We start from the raw sequence: 19,861 nt of genomic DNA, 5'->3' as shown, positions 1-19,861 counted from the left end.
CCCCCACCCCCCCGGAACTGGGCCCGACGCAGTCCGATGCTAGTCAGGACTGAGGCCCAGCCAACCGCACAGCAAGGCCTGGCCAGGCCCTGAAACCTTCCCACAAACACAAACACAGCCGCCGCCTCGTTTACTCGCCTTCTAATTCAGAAAGAAAATCATGTGGACACGTAGGTGGCTGCCCGCGTGACAAGGCGGCCCAGGGCCGCTGGACGTGTGGCTGGGAAGAACAGAGCCGGGGAGGGCACGGGAGGGGAAGCGCGGGTCAGGCGTCGGGGTGTGATTTTAAGGAGCCGAGACCCGAAGGAGGTGAGAAAGGAGCCGTGTGGGGGGACAGTGTGCCAGCGGGCGCAGCATGTGCAAAGGCCCTGGGGCAGGACCAGGCCCGGCCTGTCGGAGGAGCAGGGAGGAGGCCAGAGCGGCGGGAGCAGAGTGAGCGAGGGGGAGAGAGGGAGGGGGCGGGGCGGGCTGCGCAGGGCCTTGTGGGCCTCAGGAGGACCGGGGAGACTTGGGCGTTTAACCCCGAGGGAGGTGGGAGCCCGGGAGGGCGGTGGGCAGAGGAGGGAAGAGAGGGACCCGATGTGGGTGCTCGCAGGCCCCCCGGCCGCTGCGGAGAGGATGGACCGTGGGGTGAGGGCGTGAGCAGGGGACTGGGATGGTGGAGGTGCAGGTGGCGATGGCAGGGGCCGGATCAGACGAAGCCTGTGCACTCACGTCGCTGGACCCTTTCTTTACCTTCACATCAGCTTCCCACGCAAGCATCATCACGCTCCCATTGGATGGATGAGCAGATTATGGCCCAGAGAGGGAAAGGGCCTTGCCCCAAACCCCACAGTATTTAGGCGGCACATCACCTCTCCCACTGTCTAAAGCCCTCCAGTGCTCCCCATTGCCCTTGATAAAATCCGCTCCTCCGGGCTGCCCACAGGCCCTGCACAGCCGTCCTCACCCCCTCCCGGCCCCTCACTTCTCCCTCTCTCCCTCGCTCACTCCGCTCCAGCCATGCGGGCCTCCTCCCGGCTCCTCTAAAGAACCAGGCTCGGTCCTGCCCCAGGTCCTTTGCACAGGCTGTGCCCGCTGGCTGGACCGCTCTCCTTCCAATGTGGCTTTTCCTCAGATCTGCTTTGTTCATCTTCACATCCTCAATAAATGTTTACAGAATGACTGACAGTACCTTTAAGCGTAATTCTGGCTCTGATGGGGCAACAACAGCCTAGGGGCACATATCAATGCAGGGAGCTCCCTCAAACCAACCCTTAGAGCCCCGCACTTTAGGGCAAGCGTGATGGGTTCGGGGGATCCAAGGGACCCACCCCTAACTCTTTCATAGGGCCAATGGGCTTCACCTGGAGGTGTGGCCTGACTGGCTGGGGCCCTCTCATTGGCCAGAACATACCCAGCCAAGTCCTGGTAGGCCACGCAGCAAAGCACAGTCTCCAACCCGGGCCCCTTCTTCTCCAGGGGCCACCCCCAGGCGTGGGGTTCCACGGTTTGTCCTAGTGCCCAGTTCTGAGTTGCTTTCTCTTTTCTGGCGGTGCCCGCGGGGCTGAGGTGGTGGCACCGCCCGGGCATGCCAGCATGCCGCCCTCGGATGTTGCAACCGTGGAATGCCCTGGGCTCGTCTGCCAGTTCCTGGAACCCTGGCTGGCATGGCTGGGGGTGTCGACTGCCCACCCTTCCCCACGTGGGCCCGGTCATGCGCAGCCGGGAGCCTGGGGTGCAGGGACCGGCTCCACCCCCGGTGCTGTGTGCCCCAGGCACGGCCACGCTCCTCTCTGGGCCTCGATTCCCTCCTCTGCTAAAGGAGAACTTTGACCACTTGCAGTGGAGGCTGATGAGACCATAAAGCAGCGGTTCTGGGGGTACAGTTCTTCCCCCCAGGGGACACTGGGTGACTTCTTGGGACATCTCTGTTTTTCACACTGGAGGAGCGCCTGGGTGTGGGTGGCGCCAGGGATGCTGCTCAACACCCCGCAGTGTCCAGGACGCCCCGCAGAGAACGAAGAAGCCCGGATGTCAGCAGTGCCTAGAGGGAGAGGGGTCTAGCCGTTTGGGAAACCCGAGAACACTGTCCAACAGAGGGGCTGCCTCTTATGATTATTCACCCCGCAAGCAGTTATCTGACGGCTCCGGGAGGTGGGAACACGACAGCACCTACTGTGTGCCAGGCACTGCCGGAGCCTCTGCTGCACGTGAGTCCATCTTGCGGGCCGCCCCCTCCAACGCAGCCATCTCTCCTTGGCCCATTTCACAGACATGCAAACTGAGGCACCTCCCCACGGTCACACATTGAGCCCAAAGCCACCTCAGGCTCCCTCTATCCCAATCAATACTTGGCCGGGCCCCGGGCTCTCCATCCTCTGCCCCGGGACCACTGTACCCACCTCCACAGGCTGCCCTGGTTTGACAAGAGCACACAGTAGGTGCTCCTGCAGCTCAGCCTCCCAGTGCTCGCCTGCCACAACGGAGAGTGACCTGGTCACCCATCCAGAGGCCGTTCCCAGGATCCGCAACCAGTGTCTCTTGTCACACTCAGCCTGGGCTCTGGTGGTTGTTAAATGCTTTGGGTGCCACCCCTGCATGCAGTGTAGACAGACTCACTAGTTTATTACTGAGAATACCAACAGCCAGTGTCGACGAGAGCTTGCCGGGCGCCAGACCCTGTGCTAAATCCTGTATGCACTCAATGCAGGGGTCCTCAGAGCCGCCTGTGAGGGGGTAGACGATTGCACCCATTTTACAGATGGGAAACTGAAGCCGGAGAGGTATGCATCTCCTCCAGGGCTCCCTGGCCTCATGCAAACTGCAGGTTCCCAGGTCACCTCAGACTCGCACCGGGCACCTTGGGGGACCCAGCCCCACACGCAGAGGCTGCTGCCCACATTTCTGCCGTGTTGAACCCCCCCACCCCTCACCCCAACCCTCCTGGAAGGGAGGACGTACTGCTGTCGACATGCTCAGGGCTTCTCTGGGCTCCCCCCTGGGGCCGTCAAGGCAGCCAGGAGGAGAAGCAGAGTAGAAAGAGGGACGGGGGCGAGGCACTTGGTGGCACTTGGTGGCACTCCCCGGGTTCAGATATCTGTGCAACAGATGTGGCCCATTTTTCTCCCCCTGTGGACACGTTTCACACACTTAGAAGTGGAGCCAAGCCAAGAGCAGGCGAGCGATGACCCTTTGGGAGGGGACGGGGTTAGCCTGGGAAGTTATGGCCACCGGCCCGTGGGCAGCAAGCCTCCAGGCTGGCTGGCGGCCTGGAGCCCTCGAACTCTTCGGAATTCTTTGGAATTCTGCAGATGTCGTGACTCTGAGGCTGAGCTTGAGCTGAGATGGAATCCTGGTTTTGCCACTTGCTGTGTGACTTTGGGCAGAGGTCTGGGGTGGGATGGAACTTGGCACTTCTGGGGACAGCAAGGCCATGGCACGTGGTGACCAGAGTTAAGCCTAGACTGTGGGGAGGCCTCCGCCCAGCCCCTCGCCGGCGGGCCTGGCGTGGGCACCTGGGCGTGGGCTCAGCCCTGCCTGGAACTCGGGAGCCTGTCTACACACGCAGGGCCCGGGCCCAGCCTCCCGAGTCCCGCTCCCGTCTCTCTGGAGTTTCTCCCTTCAGATGGGGAAACTGAGGCTCAAGGGTGCCAGGGTCTCACAGGCAGGGGTTGCCGAAAGACACGGGGCGTGGGGACACCACCTACACGTACCCCGTCATCGCCCGCCTCACGCGCTTCCCGGATGCGCGTCCCCCACTGTATGTGGCAGATCAGACAGGTGCTTCTGTCACCCAGACCTCAGTTTCCCCATCTGTCCCAAACGAACCCGCTGACATGCCCGGCAGGGGTCACCGCAGGACAAACACGCCTAATTCTATGCATTGCGATTCCCACCCACAGAGCCCACGGGGCCCCTGGCCTGCCCCCGAGGCTATGAGGCGACGGCAGTGGTCAGCCCTCTGTGGCAGTGGCTCAGACCCCAATTCTGCCGCTTACAGACCACGTGGCCTTGGGCAGGTGGCACCCTGGATCCGCGCCTCAGCTTCCTCATCTACGGCACAGACACAGTCCCACGAGGACTGTGGCTGTGATTATTTGCTGACTGCGCTGCCGGCTGAGGAGTGTCCTCAGAGACGTCCCTGCACGTCCCCACACTCCGTTCCAGGCCACGGTCCGGGGCGTTTCTCCACATGGCGGGCGACGGCAGTTAGCAGTCCCTGTCCCTGCCGGCTGCTCCCAAAGGCCTGCCGAGCTGGAGGCTTTTGCTCCCCTCTCCAGCTTCTCTCCATCCGAAGGGCCTTTGCTGTTTGTCTCCTCACCGCCAGCTGCAAGCAGAGGGCAGGCAGAAGCAATCTGCCAGCTGAGTGGCAGAGGGAGGCTGGCAATGGCCACCGGCCGCCCACGGACCCATCTGGGAGGCTGTGCCACTGCGGGGGGGAGGGGCGTGCCTTCCTTGGGGTGAGAGCCTCGGGGTAAGAGATTGGACCCTTCTGTCCCTGCGGGCCCAGGGTGGGGGGCAGGGAGCCCGTGGCTGGCACCCAAGGTGGGTAGGTAACGGCAGGAAGTCGGTTACAGAGGGAGAGAGTCGTTGGCACTGTGATTTCCGGCTGTGCTGCTGGGTTATGCAAAGGGGCAGAGTGGCCGGGTGAGGAGGGCGGGCACCCCGATGCTACCACCTGCCGTGGTCCCATCTGGCCGAGGAGGGAAATGAGGGTTCGGAGCAGGGTGGCCGCTACTGTGACGCTGCCAGGCGGGGATTTGAATCCAGGCCCGTTGGGACTGGAGCCCCCTACCTCGTTTCTCACCCTCCGCTGGGTGCCTCGGGGGCGGAGGGCGGGGAGGCAGCTGTTTGGTTCCTCAGCTCCCAGCCCTGCCCCTGACACGGCGCAGGTCCCCAGCCTCCGTCTGCCCCTCTGTGCGATGGGCCTGGTTTACTTATTCCTTTTTAGTTCTGACTTTCTCTTATTTAGCAGACACTGTGCCAGCACCCGTTTAAAACGCTTTATGGGAATGAACGCGTTGACCCTTCTCAGGGACCCGGGAGGAGGGGCGCTAGTATGATCCCCAGTTTACGGACAGGGAAACTGAGGCACAGAGCAGCCCAGCGCCTGCAAGGCACGGTGGGCAGGGGAGCTGGGATATAAACCCAGGCGTTGGGGTCGGGGAGGGGCCGCCCTGAGGCTTAGACGGAGGGGACGGTGCACGTTGTCCTCCCGAGTCTTGGTGACGGCCACCAGAGTCGCAGTGTCTCAGGCCAGTCCTGGGGCTGACCTGCGCCCAGGTGCCCCGTGCGTACGGGGTCAGCACCACCTCTCGGGGTTCATCTTAACAGCACAGGGTCCGCGTTCACTGAGCGCTCGCTCTGTGCCGTGCCCATTCCCTGTGTGGCCTTCTCGACAACCTGGAGGGCGGGGCCGTCATGGGCCCCATTTTCTGGAGGAGGTAACCAAGGTGCAGAGCGGAAAAGTGACACGCCCAGGGCCGGAGCGGGCCCGGAGCCTGACTTGGGACTTACGCTGCCATCTCTCAGACACGCTCCGTCAGCCATGCCTCCTCGCCCCTGCCACCAGCTGGACCTGGTCTCGGGGGTGGGCAGAGGCCCCACCGGACCTCAGAGAGAGAAGGGGGTGGCCGGGGCACAGGGCTAGGGAGAGCCGGGCTGCAGAACCCCCTCCTCGAGCAGGCCCGGCTCCAAGCGCCCCACCCCCAGTCCTGTTAACGAGTGACATATGAGGGGAAGCCTGCACAAATTAAACAAACAGGGAGAGGTCGGTTTATATAATCTCTAGGACAACGTGTCCTCCCAAGCCAGGATTAGGCACTGGTGTCCCCCAGGCAGCCCTGGGGGGGCGGGCACCCCGCTCCCTCTCTGCTTTGCCCCAGGGCCCGGCCAGGCCACTTCCCTCCTGAGGTCCAGCGGCCCCCCGACCCCCCTCACGGCTTGGGGAAGGTCGCAGTGAAGGGGGGTGGCGGGTGCTGCTGGGAGGGTGCCAGCTCTGCCCAGGGACGGGGGCGGGGCTAGGAAGCGTGCCACCTGGCAGATCTGCTCCCAGGCCCGGCCCGCACAACCGGCTCGCGACCTTGGACGAACTCGACACCTCGCTTTCAACTCTGAGAAATGGGCCGGCAGGGTCGTGCGCTTGGAGCGTGGTACACAGTCAGCGCTCAATAGCTGCACGCCTTAGAAGGCGTCGGAAGCGGGAGTGCGGGCTCTCCAGACTGCGGGTGGCATGCCACAGCAGTCGTCACAACAACAATAAAGTGTAACGACTGTTTCCGTTTTCTCTACGGCTCCACGTGCTGTCCCCCGCTCTGCGGCTGTCCCCCGCCCTGGAAGGCCAGCTCTGCGGGGACGGGTGGCCCTGTTCTGTTGACTGCTGCGTCAGCAGCGCCTCGGGCAGGACCTGGCACCTGAGGGGCGCCCTGCGCGTTTCGGGCTCTGGGCCGCCATGCCACCCACGTGTGCTGCAGGATGCACCCCGTGCTCAGAGTGGCGGCATCACATTCGAGCCTTGCAGGACCAGCAAGGGGGGCGTTTGTCACCCCCATTTTCCAGAGGAGGACACTGAGGCTCAGAAAGGGGGCGAGGCACCTTCTCAAGGTCACCCTGCAAGAAAGCGACAGAGCTGACATCTGATTCCAGCTCTCCTGGATGTCAGGGCTCCCGACCAAGCTGTCACCTCCTTCTCCTGGGACCAACACGCCAGGAAGCACAGGGGAGCCTGGGAGGAACCTGCCACCCATCAGGGGCCACAGCACCCCCGTCTCCAGGGCCAGGCTGGGGACCAAACCCGACCCCTCCCCCCCTACAGGAGGCAGCACTGCAGCCACTCAGCCGGCTGAGTTATTTTTCTGGTAACGATTACTCAGCTCCGGATCTGGGAGAAAGGTCACGGCCTCTGCCAACAGCAGCAGCAGCTAGACTGGACGAGGGAGCGGCCGGAATCCCCACTCCCCCAGGCCCTGGCCTGGCTGCCCGCTGCCCCTTGCAGGTGTCTGGTATCCCCGGAGGCAGGAAACAGGCAGCAGAGGATCCCTGACCCCAGAGACACTCCAGACTGTCCCACGGGGTGACCGGTGCGGTCCATCCCACAATCCACTTGGTCCTGTCTTAGCCATCTGTCCCCAGCCTCGAGAACCCACATCCTCTGACGGTAACTGAATCCACATGGTAGTATCTTCTGGAGACCCCTTTCCCCTGTGACTGGCATGGACTCAGGGAGAGTGGAAGTGGCACCACTCGTTAGCAGCTCTGTGGGCCTACTGTGTGCGGGGCACCAGCCAGCCACCCGACGTAGGTCAACCTCCCCTGGTGTGACTTGTTAGCTCTCTGAGCCTCAGTTTCCTCACCTGTCCCGTGAAGGTTATACAAATGGCAACCTCACAAACAGCACCTAGTGTGGCAATATCTTGACAATCATCGGACGGACCAATCGGAGAGATTCAAGCCCGGAGAGGCACCCTCGACTATCTCTAGAGGTGACAGCACAAGCCAGTGAGGAAAAGATGGTGGTTTGGTCAACGGCATTGGGGAAAACTGGCTCCCCCGACTGACATCACCTGTAGAGGTGGATGCCACCTGGATTCAAGACCTAAATGTGAAAGATCAAATGGGAACATCAGTAGAAGAAAGTGTGGGAGGAGAGCTTATGACCCGGGGGCACGAGAGGACTCCTTCAAGGAAACTTCCAAAGCACAAGCCAGAAGGCAAAAGATGTGTGAATCTGGCGACATTAAAATTTCAGATTTCTGTCTAATGAAGGACACTATGAACAGAGTGAGTAGAGAGATGACAAGATAGGAGAAGAGATGGCAGGGCTGACGGCTGGAGTATACAAGGCTCTCTTACCCAGGGTTGCTATATGGCATATCGCGAGAGAGGGTCATTCTCACTCTGGTCTAACTGAGTTCCGAGAAGCCCCAATGGGAATGTTTGCCCTGGAGATGTGCAGTATGGTAGCCTGCTCCTCAAAACTACTGCAAAAAGATGGCCCCCCCTAGAGCCAAGTGGACAACATGCATGAACAGGTGACCCAGAGGACAGAAGCCCGAAGACTGTCAGGCTCAGGAAGAAACGCTGGGCCCCCCGGGCACTGCCCATTCACGCAGCAGCGAGGTGTCATGTAACACCTGGCCGAGATGCAAAAATGGGAAAGACGGGTGAGGCCAAGGGTTGTGAGCAGGTGTGGACCTGGGAGCCTGCGTGTTTGTGTATGTGCGTGTGAGTTTGGACCGTGGCGGTCCCTGTGGGGCGCAGTCTGTGGCTACTAGTTGACGTGGCTAGGTACACAGCCAACAGAAAGGCCGCGTCTGTTCATCAGAAGGCAGGCAAGGGAATGTTCACAGCAGCATCGCTTGTGGAACCCTCAAACTAGAAACAACCTCAATGCCCATCCATACCAGAGCAGATGAAGAGTCGATGGGATATCATACAGCCATGACAAAGAACCGTCTACATTTATAACAGGGAGTCATTAGTCCCCTGGGCCTCAGGATACAACTGTGTTTGGAGATGGGGTCTTTACAGAGGCGATCAAGCTGAAACGAGGTCACGGGGGTGGCCCCCGATCCGATCTGACTGGACAGAGGTACGCGTGCGGGGAGCATGCCACGAAAACGTGTAGACGGCCGCTCTCTTTGGAGAACGGCCTGCCGACACCTTGACCTTGGGCTTCTAGCCTCCAGAACTGTGAGTCAGTTTCTGTCGGTTGTGGTCTTTGCTATGGCAGCTCCGGGAAACAAACATGCCAGGGCTGACAAACTCTGGCCCCTGGATCACATCCAGCTTGGGATGGTTAAATTTTCTGTGTCCACCTGGCCAGGCCGTGGTGCCCAGCTGTTTGGTCAAACACTCGTCTGTGCAGGTGTTTTACAGGTGGGAGTCACATTTACAACCAGCTGACTTTAAATGAAGGAGGCGGCCCTGCGTGCTGTGTGTGGGCCGCACCCAATCAGTCGAAGGACTCAGGAGCAAAACGCCGGCGTTTCCTGGTGACGAAGGAATCCCACTGGGGTCTCCGGCCCACCCGCCTGCCCGCCTACAGATTTCACTCGCAAGACCACCGTGTTGGTTCTCGCCAGGTTGCAGCATGCTGGCCTGTCCTACAAATTTTGGACTTGCCAGCCCCACCCCCGATCACATGGGTAATTCCTTAAAATAAACATCTTTATCTATTTATATATATATTTCCATCTCTCTCTATACCTATCTATCCATCCACACATACACCATACATATATGTACTCACACACACACATCCCTGTTGGTTCTGCTTCTCTGGAGAATCCTGACCCAGACACAGCCCATCACCTGATTTTATAAAGTTTTACAGCCACATCCATCCATCTATGTATCCCCTTTCCCGGCATATTACAATATGAGCAACGTACAACAAAATAACATTTTTTGAGGACAGACAGAATTTAGAAAAAAGACGCCCATCGAACACTGAAATATTTGTCTGTGGAGGAAAGGTAACGAGAGAGAAAGGATAGAAACACTTAGGTAAATAAAACAAAAAGGAGGAGCAGGAGGAAAAAAACCTTCAATAACAGGCGAACGGGAGATCAAAGCAGGAGGGCGGGTCTCCCGGTCCCGTGCTGCCCCCCAGCGGCACCCATGAGCACTGCAGCCTTTATCGCTCGGTTTATCTCACAGGTGGTTTTGCCTCATCAGACAGCTAAAACTCATGTTACTGGCTGCAGCGGTCCACTGCATGGACGCACCACGGTTTTATTTATTTTTTAATTGTGATTAAATATATGTAACCTCAAATTACTCATTTTTCAGTGCACGTGGAGCATGCGTTCATCCACACTGTTGTGCAGCCAACCCCACCATCTATCCATCCGCAGAGTTTTCGCATCTCCCAACCTGAAACTCCGTCCCCGTTAAACACCAACTTCCCTGCCCCGCCCCAGCCCCCGGCTCCCACCATCTACTTCTTGTCTCTGAACCTGGCTCCCGTGGGGCCCTCATGAGTGGGGCAGGTCGTGTGGGACTTTATGCGCGCAGGGAGGGCAGTGGGCAGAGGAGGGGCGGGACCTGATTCGGGTGCTCACAGGCGCCCCCGCTGGCCGCTGCGGGGAGGACAGACTGCGGGTACCAGGGTGGGAGCGGAGGACCAGGGCAGATGGAATTGTACTGGCCCAGGAACGCGGTGCTACCAGGTCACTTGCTTTAACTTTGAGGGGCTTCGGTGACCCCATTTCTAAAGGATTCGGTGAGCACCGATGTTTACCGAGCACTCACGGTGTGCCAGTCCCATGCCTGGCACACGGTGAGTGCTCGGTAAACATCGGTTTGTCCTCCCACCAGCCCTATGCGGGAGGGGTTGTTATTCTCCCTGTCGCCAGAGGAGAACGAGGAGGCACAGAGGGAAGTGACTTGCCCAAGGATTCACGACTGGTGAATGGCACAGTGGGATTCTTGCCCTCAATCTCTGCGTATCCAGGAGGTTAAGACTGTAGATCTGGGTGGGCGGGGCAGATGCCTCTGGGAGTAAATGATCGGAGGAGTTGACCTACACTGGGTGGGCTTCCTGGAGGTGGTGGCATTGGAGATGAGACCTAAAAGATGACCTATCCAGGTAGACTGGGGGAGAAAGAACGCCCTCGCAGGAGGGAGGACATACAGGGATGCAGGGGTCCAGGAGGATCCATTCCCAGAGCCCAGGGTCACCGTTTTCCATGGCCCTCCCGACCGTGACCACCACATGGCTCTCTCTCCCCAGCAGCACTGATTCTAGGCCCCCTCCCTCTTGCAAATTGGGTGGCTCAGTGCTGCCCCCGCCCCCAGCCACCTCCAGCTGGTAACAATCCCCAGAAAGGGGTCATTAAGCGCCCCAGCTGAGGCCGCCGATCACCAGCACACAGGCACTATTTTAATTTTCCACTGATTTGTCTGCGGTGGGCCCCCCGGAGCTGAGCCATGTGTGTGTGGACAGGAACGTCGAGTCTCAGCACCGTTTATGGGGAGAGAGGGCAGAGGAAAGGACTTGGGTGGGGATGCCTTACTGAGACACAGTTATAGGGGAAACTGGTGTGGTTTCTGGGGTCCTCAAATCTCTCGGACCTGCCTGGCCCTGAAGTGGGGGCTTCCTGGGGCTGTGCTGGGCCCTTTGCCCTTCACGCTCAGAGCAAGCACTTCTGTCTTCAGCCTCCGTCCACTCGTCCATCCATTCAACCAGCCAGTTGTTCATCCATGCATGCATCCGTCCATTCTTCCATCCAGCATCCATCCATCTGTCCACCCGTCCATCCATCCCTTTGTCCATTCAATCACCTGTCCATTTGTCCATCTACTCATTCATCCACCCATCCACCTATCCATCCATCTGCCCATCCATCCATCCATCTATCCATCCACCCATCCACACATCCATCATCCATTTGTCCATTCATCCACTTGTCCATTTGTCCATCCACCTTTCCATCCACCCATCCACCTATCTATCCATCCATCTACCCACCCATCCATCCATCCACCCATCCATCCACCCACCCATCCATCCATCCATCATCCATTTGTCCATTCATCCACCTGTCCATTTGTCCATCCACCTATCCATCCACCCATCCAACTATCCATCCATCCATCTACCCACCCATCCATCCATCCACCCATCCACCCACCCCTCCATCCACCCACTCACCTACCTACTCACCCACCCATCCATCATCCATTCATCTGTCCACCTGTCCATCCATCCATTTGTCCATTCATCCATCTGTCCATCCATCCATCCACCCACTCACCCAGCTAGCCAGCTGTCCCTACCTCCATCCCTATACCTGTCCACCCATTACTTCCTCCATTCCACTGAAGGCAGTTCTTGATCCCGTAGGAGGTACCAGGTACTATTTTAAGCCCAGTGGGCTTCTCCACACCGACTCGGCATACCCCCCAGAACATCCCCCAGGGGCTCTGGATTCAGAATCTTCCTCCTCCCCTGTGTCCCCATCTCAGGGTCAACCCCATAGCTGCTCCCCACCCCTGAGCCACGGGTCCAAGTATCAGCTTCATCTCCTCCCTCCCCCGCATTCCCGTCTGCCCGTCGGTCCCCACGTTCTACCTACTCTCCTCCCAGGCCTCTCCCCGACCCACCCACAAGTCTCCTTTCCTTCCATCTGGATGCCGGCTTCCATATCCTCCTGACCCCCACACCTGTCTTAGATCGGCCCATGACCCTCCCGTGACTCCCCGTTGCCCTGGCATTCGAGGACCGTCACGTCTGACTCGGCACATCTGTCTCACCTCCTCTCTGTTACAGCTGCCACACCCAGCACTGTCCCACCTCCATGCCTCTGAGCAGTTCCTTCCGCCAGGAACGGTCTCCCTGCCATCTCCGTGGTTGAAAGCCTTAGTTAGCACCCTTCCAGGCCTGGCTCGGATGCCATATTCTCCATTAAGGCCCCAGCCGGGCACTGCTCCTGCTCGTGACTTCCTATCAAAGGATCGGGTGCCTCCACCCTGCCATTGGCTCTGCCCTTCAGGCTCTCAAAGGTTTGCAAGGCCACCAGGTGGAAAGTTAGACACGAGCTCCATGTCATGAAGCTCACGAGCGCTTATTGTGAAACTAGGGTGCGACACGCACCTTCTGGGTGATGCAGCCTCCCAGAATATCATCCATTCACAGATGGCAAAGCCAGACGCTGATGCCTGTTCTCACGCTGGTGCAGCAGGTGAGCTGTGAACCGTCACACGTTACCCTGCGACCTCGGACAGTGACGGCCCCTCTCTGGGCCTCAGTTTCCCCATCCATAAGATGGTGAGAATAACAGTTCCCGCTTCACAGGCTTCTTGGGAAGATGGAACAAAATATGACATGAGAGGCTCAGCGGGATGCAAACCTATTGGCTATCGTCTGAGATCTCAGCTCAGGGCTATGAGTTTACAGCCGTGTGCTGTGTGACCTCGGAAAAGGTGCTGTCCCTCTCTGAGCCCTGGCTTTCCCTTCTCTGACGACTTCTAAAATGAGCAGCAGCCCGGTTCTCCCCTTCTCCTGGAGGGGCAGCCTCAGAAGCCCCCAGGGGAGAGTCGGGACACCTCATGTTTATCTGCCCTAGAGAAACAGGGATGGAGGAGAGGCAGAGGTCGGATACCAGGACAGACTTCTAGAAGGCGGACGGGCCGGGAACTGGAGGGTGGGGGTCTGCTGGGTGCCATCAGGGGTCTGGTTTGCGTCAGGCTGAAATGGGGGCCCGAGCTAGCTGGTGCTGGCTGCCTTCATTCACCCACTGACACCCTTTGTTCATTCATTCATCCACTCATTTATTCACTGAAAAAGCTGCGCTAACCCCTTTCCCGCGGGTTAGTGGTTACGCCCTTCGACGCGGCAGCCAGGTGGCCTGGGTTTGAATCCCAGGACTGCCCCTCCCAGTTCCGTGGACAAATCCATCCGCCACTCCGTGCCTCAGTTTCCCCATCTGTAAAGCGGGGGGCATCACGTCGGTGTGTGGTGCCGCCCGCCCGCCCCGCACCCTGGCCCTGCTTTCTGCGTCTCCCCGACCCTTTTCTCGGGGCTCCCCGCCCTTCTCCCCCTCCCCGCCGACATTCCCGGCCCAGGCGCTCGGGGAAACATTCCGTGGTTTGCAGCAGACTGTCCGGCTCCTCGGCGCCTCAGATGTGGGCAGAGTGGGCGGCGGCCGGGCGGGCGCAGGCCGGGGGCTGGGGAGACTGCGCACCCCGCGACCCCCCACTCCAGCGCCGGGCACCCAGCGGGGGAGGCAGCGGGTGGCATTCACAGACGGGCAGGGGGACCAGTATGGGCAGACGGGGGAGGCCCGCCCCTGCTCACGGTCCTCCCAGGCTCCCTAGTGCTCGGTGAATAAAACTCAAGTCCTCCTGAGGCCCACAAGGCCCTGCGCGGCCGACCCCGTCCCCTCCCCGCACCCCCTCGCTCTGTCCCCCTCGCTCACTCCGCTCCCGCCACAGGGGCCTCCTCGCTGCTCCTCCAACACGCCAGGCTCGGTCCTGCCCCGGGGCCTTTGCACATGCTGTTCTCTCTGCCCCCCGCCCCCAGACCGTCGGTCCACTGAGGTCGCTCAGGCCGCAATGTCACCTCCTCGGAAAGGCCTTCCCTGCCCTGCTGGCCCCCATCGCCCTCTGCTAACGTCGCGGCAGCCTTTCTCCCGATGGGAAACCACCTCGTGCATTTATTCACTTTCTCTCTCGCTGTCCCCGCACTGGGCTGTGAGCCCAGGAGGGGCAGGGCTGGCTCGGCCTGGTTGGCCGCAGACGCGTAACGGGCACTCACTGAACAGATGGAGCGACCGCGGAAGTTCTGCGGTCTCGTCGCCATCTCCCGCTTTAGCTGCGTGAGCGCCACAGTGCCCGACCCGGCTCGGCCCTTCACGACTTGCAAGACACCTCCACAGTCATCCACTCACTGGATTTCCCACAAGGACCCTGTGCGTGTGGCGGGGGGGAGGGGATCCGTTAATTCATGCTCCCCCATTTTACAGATGGGGAACCCGAGGCAGGCGCAGAGGTGAGATCGCCTGCTCTCTGAACGAATGACAGAGATTGGATGGACTTAGCTGCGTGGCGCTTTGCCTTCCTCTGTGAAGATAAAATTACTCAGCATTATCTTTCAGGGCCGCGGTGGTATTCGGGTGAATGTGCTGGGGCCGCATTCACTCGCATATGTTCCTTATGTCATAGCCACTGCTTTCTTTGGATTGTAAAAGAAGTTCATATATTTCCGAGAGCCCCGAAAGTCTGGCGAACTCGGGCTTGCGAGAGACGCTGAGTCCATCTGAGATCGGAGGGCTGAGGCTGGAACCTCTGACCCCTACCTGCTGTCCCCCACCCCCATCCAGACCCCTGGGGTTGGCTGGACCCCTCACCCCTCTGGGGATCCTCGATGCTCTGAGCATAAAGGGATCCTTTCCTAATCACTCGGCCCACTCTGCTTAAGAGGATGACATTCTCACCAATGGGGGCTTGGATGCCTCCTGTGACGGATGCCTCACTACCTTCAGCGGGTAAGGAGGAGGAAGTCCTTACGGAAGCTGAACTGACCTTGCACAGGCAGAGCTCTGATTTCTGGGGTTGCACAGACACCCCCATCCCCCCACCACTCCCCACCCTCATCAACTTCCTACACCAAGGGCAGCCTTGCTGGAGAGGTCTGAGACCTGTCTGGGGTTTGGCTGCTCCGGCTCTTGTGACTGGGGGCTCACTGAGGGCGTGGGGGGGGCTGGAGCTGACCCTTCCTGGGGAACCCAAGGACCCAGCTGGGAGCTGAGCCCAGAGGAAGGCCAGGAGGGGCGCGGTGAGCTGAACCGTGTGCTCCCAGGCATCTTCTTCTCGGCTGAAGCTGGGGGCCCCTCAGTCTTCCCTGCAGGCTGCTGAGCTCCATCCTCTTTTCCTCTCCTGCAAATGTACCCCAGTTTGACACCTGCCCTCGGCTGGTTCGTGGGTCCATAACCTTCCCTGCACTGGGGCTTCTACCTCTATTGATGAGACCCTAAGAATGCACAGAAACATTTGCCTTTTCTCAAACGGCCAGTTCCACTTGACTCTCCCAGGACCCTGGAGATGGGGGATGGGAAGTCGCTACCCTCACCTCGGACCTCTGGCCCCAGGTCTCTTCTCCTATGGTCAGCTCTGCCCTTCCCTTGCTGTGGCTTTGAGCAAGTCACTCTGCCGTCTGAGTTTCCGGGTGAATCGCCAAGCCCACATCATCCTTCATCTGAAACCCACCCACTTCCTCCCACCTGGTCTGGATGCCCCCCTAGCATCTCCAGCCCCCCGTCTCTGGCTGCCACATCAGCCCAGACTACCTCTTCTCCCTGCAAAATACCAAGGCCGCATTAAAAACTGTAAAACAAATCCCATCCTCCTCTGCCCACTGCGCTCCTGGGGTCGAAGCCCAAGTCCCTGAGGCCCACAGGGCCCTGCACACCTGCCCCGGCCCCTCCCCTCCTCCCTCTCTGCCCCTCACTCCCTCTGCTCCTGCCACAGGAGCCTCCTAGATGGTCCTCCGACACGCCAGCCCCGGTCTGGTCCTGCCCCAGGGCCTTTGCACTGACCATCTTCACCCTTTTCTTCTAATGAATCCTGTCATCTGCCAGGTTCCAGATCAGATGTCACCTCCTCAGAGAAGCCCTCCGAGATCACCTCGTCTCAAAGCCCCCACCTACTCATAACCCCTTACACAATTATAACCAACTCCTACTCTGTGCACAGCTATTTTTATTTTCTGTCTCCCCCACTGGGACATCAGCCCCAGGAGGACACGGGTCTTTGTCTGGGTCACTGCTGTGTCCCCAGCATGAAAACAAGAGACACAGTAGGTATTCAGTAAATGCTGGCCGAATGCAGAACGGACAACAAAACTGACTCACGAAATTTTCCCGGGATAAGGGGGAAATCTCTGTCCTCATGGATGCTGAGACCAGGTGCTCTAAGACGGCGGGGGTGGGGGTGGGGGGCAGCTCCACCGCCACCGCCACGCCCAAGCCAGAGGGGTCGCGACAGGTCGTAAGGTGCTGTGTCTCCCATCCTGAGGCCCCACCTGCCTCGGGGACTCACAAAGCTCTGGCCACGAAGCCCAAGATGTCCAAGCCACACACCATTTCCCTGAGGGGGAACCTAAGGGCCAGAGATGGTAAGCCACTGGCCTGAGATCACACAGCACGCCCAGGCTGGAACCCAGGTGTGTGTGGTCTAGACCCGTGTCGACAGGGTCGGAGTTCCACTACGAGTGACAGGTCAGACCTGGATGGTTGGATGGACAGCGGGGCAGACAACAGCGTGCTGGCCTAGCGGCCTCATGCCGGCCCGAGAGAGTCAGACGGTGGACTTCCAGCCCCAGGCTCCATGGCTGGCCGTGCTCTGGCTTCTCACCCTATCGTCTGGGTCCCGGAAGCTTCCAGGAGGGTGCTCCGGCTCAGGGGTGGGGGCTGAAGGGCTCGGGGAGCACAGAAATGTCCAGAGTCCTACAGCAGCTCAGACCCTGAGCTTCCTGCCTCCTGGCCTGGGAACTCGGGTGCTCCCCAGCACCCCTGCAGCCCCTGAGACCTCACGCACTCAGATCTCCCCATCGCAGGCCCTGGGGCCGCAGCAAGTCACGGCTGCGCCATTGCAAGGGCTCCGGGTCCAGCTAACTCACGGCCGACCTTCCCAGATAGCGGCCGCCCTCACGCCCTCCCGGCCCCCGGAACCGGCTGGCACGCTCACACACTTGGTCTGGGGAGTCTCGGACACGCTTCCCACTGCCAGACTCCAGAGTGGCTTTCCTGTCCACTGCCTGCTCTCGGTTTCCCCACTTCTGGCCACCTTTCCTCTTTTGCGAATGCCCAGGCTGGGGTCGCCACCGCTGCCAACCGTGCTGGACACCCCAGCACCGATGCTCAAGTGTCCATGCACCTGGGAGGCCCACTCACTGCCCACTGTGCCCCCTGCCCCCTGGACAACCGCACAAGCCCCCACCCGGGTGCCAGCGGGCACCTCCGCACTCACCATCCACCACATTTTGGCCGTCATGTCATAGCAGAGCTGCCATTTGACTGAGGTCTCTCCCGGCTTGCTGGACACTGGGGGCCCGGGCACCTCCATGCTCGGACGGAGGGCGAGGGCGGCCCCCGCGTCACCTTATTCAGATAGGAGTGTGGGCTGGGCCTGCCGCCTGGGGTGCAGGGTTCCAGCTTCCATGGCCCTGGGCAAGGGGACTTTCTTTGGGGAGTTGGAAGAGGGTGCCTGGGACGCGCAGAGCTGGAGATCATAGACTTGAGAGAGAGAGAGAGAGAGAGAGAGAGAGAGAGAGAGAGAGAGAGAGAGGCAGGCAGGCAGAGGGGAGGGATGGAGATACGTTAATCTGAGACACAGCAGGCCACCAGTCTCATGCAAGTGGCCACCCACAGCCCAGGGAGGCTGTGCAGGCCGAGGAGTGCACTGTGTGTGTGTGTGTGTGTGTGTGTGTGTGTGTGTGTGTGTGCGCGTGCGCACGCGTGTGTGTGGCAGTCAGTACGAGCATACCAAACCATGGATGTGTGAATGAGACTCTGATTGGGAACGGGAACCCCCTCCCAGCCCCAGAAGGAGTGTGGCTTATCCATCACTGCCCCCCCCGCCCCCAATTCCATCAGGGAAGAAAGCCCGGGGACTGAGGGAGGTGGGTGTGTGCGGTGGGCGCCCCAGGACCGGCCATCCTGCTGTCCTAGATGCTGGCTAGGGAGGCGCCTAGGAACATGCCCGAGGCCTTGTAACCTCCAGGCGGGGCCAGAAGCCTGAAGCCGTGGGACAGCGGCCGGTACATGCTGAGAGATGAGAAAGGTGTTCTTGGGTGTGCTAACATGGTGGGGAGCGAGGGCCCTGGACTTGGAAAGAGATGGGTGTTGGGTGCTGGCTGTGGCTCTGTGACCTTGGACAAGTTAAAGTGCCTCTCTGAGCTTCACTCTCTAGCTTAAAAATGGCAGATAATCCCCGAGAACAGTGGGGGGGTGGGGGGTGGTGATGAGACAGAATGAGACAGATCGAGGGTCACGATTTCATTTTTTCCTTCCTTCTCCCAACTGCTGAGCTGGGGCAAGCCAAGGGGGGGGCGGGGTGGGGGGAGCCTTTCGTTGTCATGATCTAATCATGACTTTGCATGTGTGCGGTGCCGAGCGCAGTGTGTGCCAAGCTAGACGAGCCGGGGCTGGGCACGCCCGGGGGCGGGTCAGATGTCCCAGCACCACGCGACAGCAGGAGGGCTCCGCCATGGCAGTGACGGGGTCTGGCTGGAGAGCATGTGGCCCGTGGGCCGTGGGTGAGGAGGGGGCAGAGCGGGTGGGAGACGTTGAGCAGTGGGTGCTGGACTGAGGCTGCTCCCCGTGGGATCGGGAGTGAGGACGGGCTAGCACGCTGGGAATATGGCTGCTGCAGGCTCGCCTCCCGCCTCCGTCCCCCAACAACCTGGAGGAGTCTCCCTAAATGGGTCCCTGACTGGCTCTTTCCTGCTTGCTCTCCATCATGGTCCCCAGTGTCCCCAGGTTGAGGCCCCCACTGGGACTGGGGCTGGCTCCCCCCTCATCCCCTCTGCCTGACACATCCATCCCCTTTCATTACCTGGGGAGTCTTATGTATCCCTCAAAACCAGACCAACACTCCCACCCCTCCGACACCCGGCCATCATTATCTGGTCACACTCATAGCTCCCACTCTGGAGGCCCCGGTTAGAGCTACATTTTCCTCGAAAGAAAGATGCCCAGCGCCCCCCACCCTCCTGGCCCCAGGCCCCAGCCCTGAGCACATAGGTGCTCACACAGGACAGGTCGCGGGTCTGAGCCCTCACTGGGACTCCCCACCACCCAGGACACGATAGGCTCCAAGGTCACTGACAAGGGGCAAGCATGTGGATTCGCTCAGTTATTTGAATCTTGTTATTAACAGCAACTGCTGGTCGCCCACCCACTATGTGCCAGACGCACAATCACGCCCAACCTTCCCGAGAGCCACGTGAGCTCAATACAACTGTCCCTCTTTTACAGAGGGAAACCGAGGCTCGGAAATGCTTAGTCAGCAGTCTGGGGACACACGGCAGGTAAACCCACCCCTGCGATGCCAGGAGCCAAAATCCCCTAGCTCCCTCCCTCCCTCATCCCCTACAGGCTCAGCTCAGATATCACCTCCTGTGGAAGCCCACTCTGACCCCCTGTTTAAAATTGCTCCCCCCAACCCCGGCATTTTTGTCCTCTCCAGCTTTATTTTCCTTTATTGCTGTTATTTATTTCCTGCCTGTGTCTCCCGTGAAGTGTCAGCCTTTGTCTGTCTTATTGGTGGCTTTGGCCTCAGTGCTGGGAACAGCACCTGGCACAGAGTAGGCGCTCGGTAATTCCGCTGTTGAATGAATGAACAAATGAATGAATAATGAGTCCGGGGTTTTGCA

At 59.8% G+C, this 19,861-nt stretch overlaps 1 protein-coding gene across 1 annotated transcript in view; it reads right to left on the bottom strand.

The window, feature by feature from the left end:
- The window catches only part of NFIC (nuclear factor I C), an 84,948-nt gene extending 67,398 nt beyond the window's left edge, over positions 1–17,550 (bottom strand). The window contains exons 1-2 of the mRNA XM_025042997.1: positions 17,105–17,550; positions 16,525–16,584 (exon numbers count right to left, since the gene is read on the bottom strand). Coding sequence (XP_024898765.1) covers positions 16,525–16,584; positions 17,105–17,550 — 506 coding nt within the window. The remainder of the gene's footprint in view (positions 1–16,524; positions 16,585–17,104) is intronic.
- Positions 17,551–19,861: the final 2,311 nt, after the last annotated feature.

This window comes from Pteropus alecto, unplaced genomic scaffold, assembly GCF_000325575.1.
Source record: "Pteropus alecto unplaced genomic scaffold, ASM32557v1 scaffold30, whole genome shotgun sequence".
Lineage (NCBI taxonomy): Eukaryota > Metazoa > Chordata > Mammalia > Chiroptera > Pteropodidae > Pteropus > Pteropus alecto.
Note: the sequence above shows the minus strand (reverse complement) of the source record. Positions and strands in the feature narration are given on the sequence as shown.